Source organism: Psittacula echo, assembly GCF_963264785.1.
Source record: "Psittacula echo genome assembly, chromosome: 12".
NCBI classification, from domain to species: Eukaryota; Metazoa; Chordata; class Aves; order Psittaciformes; family Psittacidae; genus Psittacula; species Psittacula echo.
Window position 1 is genome coordinate 9,409,809 of NC_137747.1, and position 7,182 is coordinate 9,416,990.

Sequence of the window (7,182 nt, forward strand, 5' to 3'; positions counted from 1 at the left end):
TGCCCGTGTCCTGCAGCCCCAGGGTGTTTTCCCTGCTTGCCCTCGGGGCCGGCGCACGGAGGGGGAGGATCCTGCATCCCTCTGGCCATGCCCACTGCCAGAACAAACAGGCAGCGTTTGCTGCCTTGGCAGCCCCTCCACAAAAGCCGTATTGAGCCATTCTTCCCCGCCTCGGCTGCGAGCACTAAAAGTGGCGCCTCGTGTTCTGCCATCTAATGACCCTTCGCAGGCTGCTGCAGATGTTTTCTATGACTTACAGCTCCTTTTCCAGCAGCCCCGGCCGCAAAAACAAGAGGGGCCACTTTAATTCCAATTAAATACCTCCAGCTAAGCAAACAGAGTGCAGCGGGGCCTGGGCACGGCGCGGCAGCCAGGCCCGGCCCACGGAGCCACTGAGTCTAGACTCCAGATGTGGTTCCACCGGCCTCCAGTGCTCCGTGGATACCGGGGCGCCGCTCACTGCCACAGTGTGTGAGCCCCGGTGTAGGTCTGCAACTGGGTCCTGCCCAGCACTGGGTACCGGCTGTCACCGTGGTCATACCCATCCCCATGCAGCCACCGGAGTCCCGTGTGTGGACAGGAGCAGGCTGAGGGTTGCATATGGAATCATGGATGGTTTGGGCTGAAGAGACCTTAAAGCTCCTCCAGCTCCAACCCCTACCACAGGCAGGGACACCTTCCACTAGAGCAGCTTGCTCCAAGCCCCTGTGTTCAACCTGGCCTTGAACACTGCCAGGGATGGGGCAGCCACAGCTTCTCTGGGCACTCTGTGCCAGCGCCTCAGCACCCTCACAGGGAAGAGCTTCTGCCTTGTATCTGACCCAAACTTCCCCTGTTCCAGTTTGAACCCATCACCCCTTGTCCTATTGCTGGAGTCCCTAATGAAGAGCCCCTCTCCAGCATCCTTGTAGCCCCCTTCAGACACTGGAAGCTGCTCGGAGGTCTCCACGCAGCTTCTCTTCTCCAGGCTCAACAGCCCCAATGTTCTCAGCCTGTCTCCAGCCCCTCATCATCCCCATGGCCTCCTCTGGACTTGCTCCAACAGCTCCATGTCCTTCCATTAGAACGCAGTACCCCCAACACCGTGCTCCCTGCTCCGCTGCACAGCTCCGGGCAGCCCGTGCCAGCCCGTACGTGCGGTGGGAGCACGGCAGAGAGCCAGGAGCATTCCCAGGGCTGCGGGGAGCGGAAGGCTGGGAGGAGAGCTCGGGGTCACCCTCACCCTGCCCGGCCCCAGAGCCGGGAATGGCGGGAGGAAGGAAGCGCGCTGGGCCCTGCAAGGAGTCGCTGGCGTCGGCCCGGCCCCGGCTCTGCTTGCCCACTGCACCTGGGCTTGTGGCATCGCCGCAGCATCCCAGCGGCTCCACGGTGTCTGGGATGCTGCTGGGCCGCCTTCCTCTCGCCGTGGGGCACCTTCCTCTCGCCACGGGGTCCCTCCGGTGCAGGAGGGCTGCGGAAGCACGAAGGTGCTGGCTCCGGTGGGAAACCTCCATGCAGGGACTGGAGCCAGAGCGTCCTGCTGCCGGCAGTGTGGGGTTTGGGGTGATCCCACCATGGCCCCTGGGGCAGTGATGCAGGGGAGCCCCTGGACATCCTCCTCACATGCCAAGCTCCTGCCAGGGATAACATTGGAGTGGGATGGGATTGCCTCTGGGCATCCTTCTCTCATGGCCAGCTCCTGCCAGGGATTGCATTGGGATCATAATGAGATGGAATGAGTGTGTAGGGAGCACCCTGGATGCAAATGCCAGGGAGTGGGATGGCAGTTTCATAGCTGGGAGTGCTGGTGCCTGGGGCAGGGAAGGACATGGGGGATGCTTGTCTCCAGAGCCCTGTAAAACCCTCCCATGCCACAGCTGGAGTGCATGTGGGGTGGGTGCGGGTGCTGCAGCCCCCCGTGTCTCCCCGCACAGGGCTGGGGATGCCCGGCCGTGGTGGGGGTCCCAGCACAAAGCCGGGGTCCTGCCCGCGGCGCCCGGCCGGCGGCTGTGAGCAGGGAGAGGAAACAGCCGGGAGCAGGCGCAGCCCCGGCCGGCCGGCGAGGAGGGGCAGGAAGCTGGAATAAATCCCAGGAAGGGCTGCTTGGCTCCAGCTGGTCTGGGCTCCAGCGGATGGAGCTGGGAACGGGAAGGGAGAAGGCGGGAGGGGAACGCTCAGGGGCTTTCTCAGGCCTCAGCCCTGCTCCAGCTGTGCCGGCGGCCCCGGCTCACATCTGCCACCCGGCTCAGCACCATCCTGCGGGATCATGGGGCTGGAGGCTCCGCACAGCCCCAGGGCAGGGGGTGTGTATCCCAGTGCGGGTGTGTGTGCATCTCCAGTGGGAGGAGAGGACCTGGATGGAGCCAGCACAGGAGCAGCCCCTGTCTGGGGGTCCCATTCATTGGGAGGCTCCCATCCTTAACCATGGTGTCTCCATGTGCTGGGGTGCGGTGCCGCCGGCGCTGGGATGCCGGCTCTCCCCTGTCCCCATCACCACCGCAGCACATTCATCCCCGGCGGCCCCTCTCCGGCCTGGCGTGGCCGTGCCCTGTGTGGTCCCTGCGGGGCGGGGGGCGGCCGGGGGGCTTTGATGTGCTCCTGCTGCCGGGCAACCCCAGCTCGGCGCGAAGCAGCCGCCCCCGGCTGCACAGTGCTCAGCCAGCGCCATATGGCCGGGGCCGCTGTTACTGCGCCACCAGCCCCGTTCCCAGAATTGACATGGAAATGAAGCGATCCGTCCTGCTGGACACCGCCGGCTGCGCTGGCCGGGACCCGCTGCCAGATGTGTCCAGGGAAGCATCCTGTGGTCACAGCATCAGCCCTGACCCCGGCATCCCATCCCCAGCACGGCATCATGCAGAAGGATGGAGTGAAGGTGTCCCACAGTGGGTACCGGCGGGTCTCCCTGTGCCGGGGCCACATCTGCCCCCTATGCCGCGGCAGGCAGCGGGTCCGGGCCCGGTGCGCTGGCCGCCGGGGTGGCCGGTGCTGGGGCCGCATTGTTGGCGGTGCAGCTGGCGGCGCCCGGCCGGCGCGGCTCTGAAAGGCATTCCTGTGCACAATGTCCTCGGCCTCCCCGCCGCGGCCCGGCCACCGCTGCCAGATGGGGGCTAATTAGCAGCTTTGAGAGCCGCGGTGGGAACCGGGCAGCACCAGCCCCTCCGCCGAGCCCTGAATGGAGGGGGTGACCCCGGCGCCGTGCCCACCCTGGGAACCACCAGCACTGCGGGAGGAGGGACAACGGGACCGAGGGGTGCAGCTCCCCGCAGCCACGCTGGCAGGGTTGCAGTCCATCGTGCTCCCCAGGATTGCTGCCTGACAAACCACAGGGGGAAGAGGAGGGGAGGCCTTCGGCTCCCTGCAGCTGCTCTGAGCATGGCCAGCATGGGAGGGTGCCCCCCAGCCCATACCCCAAAGGGCTGGGTGCCATGTCCCCCTGCACCCACACTGGAGTTGGTCGGCGTGGTGCATTCGTCAGCCAAGAAGGGCACAAGGTGCAAGTGGCCGTGCCACTATGAAGGTGCCATCATTTCCATGGCACTGTGGTGGTGCAGCCCACCCTGACAGCCCTGTCTTGCTGCAGGGTCAGGGTATATTGGAGCTGAACTGTTGGGTGCCCTGGCCCTGCACCAGCTTTGCTCATGGCAGAGCCCAATAATGCAGCAGTGCAGTCTTGGGGGTACCCACAGGGCAGTGGGGGCTGCCTCAGCACAGACATGATGCATGTGAGCTACATGAGAGTGTGTAGGTGAACCTACATGAGTGTATCTGTGTATGTGTATATCTGAGTGTGTGCTCGTGTGTGTGCCTGCATCCATGTGTGTGCATGTACTTATGGACATGTTTGTGCACATGTGTGAGAGTGTCCATACATCGGGGGTGTGTGAAGGTGTGATGGACATGTCTCCATGTGTGCACGCGTGTGTCTCTGTGCACACCCGCACACCCCCCCGTGGATCCAGAGGCCGCAGTTCTGTCTGCTCCTCCTGCCCCGGTTCGCACTGCTCGGGGGTACCAGGGTCCTGCTCAGGGTCCCCCCCCGGAGCTCCTGGTTCCGGTGGGCGCTGCCTGCACCACCCCGCAGGTGAGGGATAACGAGCAATTCCCGCCGGGATCGGAAGCCCTTGAGGGCACGGACCGGCTTCGCACGGTCCCCGGCGGGACCCCCTCCCGGGAGCTCCCCCCTCGGCTCCCACGTCCCCGGTACCCCCCCGAGCTGCACCCCGCACCCCCCAACTCCTGGTGCGATCGGGGCAGCCCCGTGGGACCGAACGGGGGCCCGGGGGTCGCGGGGCTGCCCGGTGCCCCCGCGGGGGTTCCGCTGTCCCCCCCGCCCGTCCCGCCTCCGTCGCCATGGGCACCGCCCGCGAGGCGCCGCGCTGACAGCGCGCGGGGTTTTATGAATGGGTGACGTCACGGCCCTGGCGTCTAACGGTCTGGGCCGTCGGGGGGGCGGCGGGGGGCCGGGAATTTGGCGGGGGAGAGGGCAAGGGGGGAGCGGGGCTGTGGGAGCCGGATCCCGGGAGCCCGAGGGGAGATTGCCCACGGTGGTAGCGGGGGAGCTGTCGGACGGGTGGTACCCACCGGCGCCCCGCACCCCGGTGTCCCCCCGCCGCCGCTGCCCCTTTAAGGCGCTGCCCTTCGGGACAGCATGAATGGGATGGGCGGGGCCGCCCCCACCGCAGCGGCTCTGCCATTGGCTCCACTGCCCCCCCGTGGCCCCGCCCCACAATCAGCCGCGCACTATAATTGGCGCGGCGGGGCGCGGGCTCCCCTGTCCGCTCGCAGGGTCCTGCCGCCGCCGGTCTCTTCCCGCTACCCCGCGCTATGAAGGTCGCTGCCGTTGTCCCCTCGCCGCTGCCCGCGGGCGCCGGTGGCGCGCTGAAGGCGGTGCGGCCCGGGGAGGCCGCCCGCTGCGGGCCGGGGCCGGGGGTGTCCCCGGGAGCGGCGGAGCAGGCGGCCGCCGCGCTGCTGTACGACATGAAGGGCTGCTACTCGCGGCTGCGGGCGCTGGTACCCACCCTGCCGCGGCACCGGCGGGTCTCCAAGGTGGAGCTGCTGCAGCACGTTATCGACTACATCTGGGACCTGCAGCTGGCGCTGCAGCTCGGGCCCCCCCGCTCCGCCGCCACCGGAGACCCCACCGAGGTGAGTGCGGACCCCCCGGTACTGGCACCGGTCTGGTCCCGCTCTCCCGCCGGGCTGCTCCTGCCCAGCCGGTTCCCCGGACCCCTTGCGCTTCATCAGCCCCTTCCTCCTGCCCCTTTCCATCCCCGGGACATCCCCGACCGGCTCTGACCGCCCGCTTCGCCCTCCTCTCCCGCAGGCTCCATGCGTGCCCGCTGCCGACCGGATCTTCTGCCGCTGAGACCGTTCCGGACCCGCCGCGGACATCCCGGGACCGTGGCCGCCTGCATCCCGGGTCCCCCGGGGGAATCCCTCCGCAGCCCGGGCCGCGGGTGCTGCCTGATATATCCTTCTCAGATTGCTGAGAGCATTCCCCGTATTGTATATTACAATGATGCTGGAGAATATTGTTCTACAATAGCTGGAGTTTTGTTATTAAACAAGCCCTGATGACCAGGCACGTCTCTGCTTCCTCCCCCCAACCCCCGGGTTTGGGGACAGCCCCCCGAGGAGAACGAAGCTGGGGGATCCTGTCGGGACCAATGTGGGCTGGGTGGGTGCTGGAGTCCCCCATGGACTGGTCTCAGTCCCCCCAGTGCTGCTGTTGTGGGACCTGTCTCAGCACTGTACCCCCAGGCAGCTACCCCTGTGTGCTCCGTGTCCTGCTCCCCCCTTGCTCCCAGGCTCAGAACGGGGTGCTGGGGCTGCTGTGCCCCGGATTCTGCCATAGGAAGCTGCAGCACTGGGGTGATTTTCTCCTGTGTGGGCATCTTGATGGGATGATACCACAGAAGGAATGGAGCTGGGTGAAGGGTTCTGTGCCCGCCTGGAGACTGTGGGGTCCCAGTGTCTCTGCATGAGGGTGAGTGTGTGGCACAGGTTTGTCCTTGCACTGAGTTCCAGCAGGGACCCTGCAGAGTTCCAGGGGCTGTGCTGGGGTGCAAGGCTGTGGGCGATGCTCCCATTGCACTGCCCCAAGGGAAAGTGGGTGCAGGCCCCAGGGTGCTGTCCCTGCAGTTCTGTTTTGGTGCTGGGGCTGGACCAGCTCTCTGGGACAAGGAAGTTGCATCCGGGGTTGCACAACCCCGCGGGCTGGGGGTGCCCCGGGCAGCAGCGCTGACCTGAGCTCCTCTGTGACTCACAAACACCTCGGGGCCGAGCTGCCTCCTGCTGCAGCTGTGGATGGACCTTCCTGAGGGCCTGGCGGGGCAAACCGGGGTGCATGGGGGGCTCTTGCTGCCAGAGCTGCCTGAGTGGGACCCTTCCTGCCCCATTCCAGGCCCTGCAGCTGGAGCTCAGGGCTGGCAGGGGCTGCACACCCTGGCTGCAAGGGTGTGTGTCCTTCTGCATGATCACTTGTGTATGTTCACATGTCCATGGCATGTTCACAGCTCCATGCACGTGTGTGTGTGTGTGTCTGCCCTCCCGTGTTCTACAGCCCAGCAGGTTCCTGGCAGGGGGTGAGCAGGGGGAGGTGACTTGGGCAACTGGGGCACTGCTTGTCCAGGCTGTGACACAGTGGCTGGGGGCACATGGAGTGCCGTGGGCTCCAGGTTGCTGTGGATGATGTCTCTTCCATCACTACCCCCTGTGACGCTGCCATCACTTCCCTCCATCACCCCCCAGTTCCCCTCTATCATCCCGCTGCTGTCTCTTCCTTCACTCCCCAGGTTCCCTCCGTCGCCGCCGCTCCCGCCCTGTCCCGGAGCGCGGGGCTCATTGGGTCCCTCTGCCGGTGCCCGCTCGCACTGCACAGCCCGGCCGGGACCGCCCTTCCTCAGGGGCCCGGTGAGGGGCGAACCGGCCCTGGGGGCTCTGCTCTTGGGGGTGTTGGGGCTCTTCCCCCCCGGAGCCGTCCTTGCCCCGTTCATTGCCGGTAGATGTGGAAGCTTCGGCTGCAGCTGTGGGGAGTTGGGGCTCTTGGACCCCACATCCAGCCCCTGACCCCCTGCCCAAGCCCCGTGTGCCCCACAGCTGAACCCCGGCCATGGAACCCCGGCCATCACCCGCTCACGGCAGGGGGACACGGTGCGGCGTTGCCAAAGGGCTGGCATCATCGGGACAGGCTCAGAGCGG

At 66.5% G+C, this 7,182-nt stretch overlaps 1 protein-coding gene across 1 annotated transcript; it reads left to right on the plus strand.

Moving 5' to 3' along the window:
* Positions 1 to 4,778: 4,778 nt before the first annotated feature.
* Positions 4,779 to 5,393, plus strand: ID1 (inhibitor of DNA binding 1). Its single transcript, XM_080628111.1, has 2 exons — positions 4,779 to 5,127; positions 5,306 to 5,393. The coding sequence occupies exons 1-2, from the start codon at positions 4,807 to 4,809 to the stop codon at positions 5,345 to 5,347; spliced, it is 363 nt and encodes a 120-aa protein (XP_080484237.1). The 5' UTR covers positions 4,779 to 4,806; the 3' UTR covers positions 5,348 to 5,393.
* The last annotated feature ends 1,789 nt before the right edge of the window (positions 5,394 to 7,182 follow it).

Excerpts from the sequence above, each read along its gene's own strand:
- ID1 (XM_080628111.1), top strand. The coding sequence starts at position 4,807 with ATGAAGGTCGCTGCCGTTGTCCCCTCGCCGCTGCCCGCGGGCGCCGGT. Across the intron at positions 5,128-5,305 it reads CCACCGGAGACCCCACCGAG|GCTCCATGCGTGCCCGCTGC; the intron begins GTGAGTGCGGAC and ends CCTCTCCCGCAG.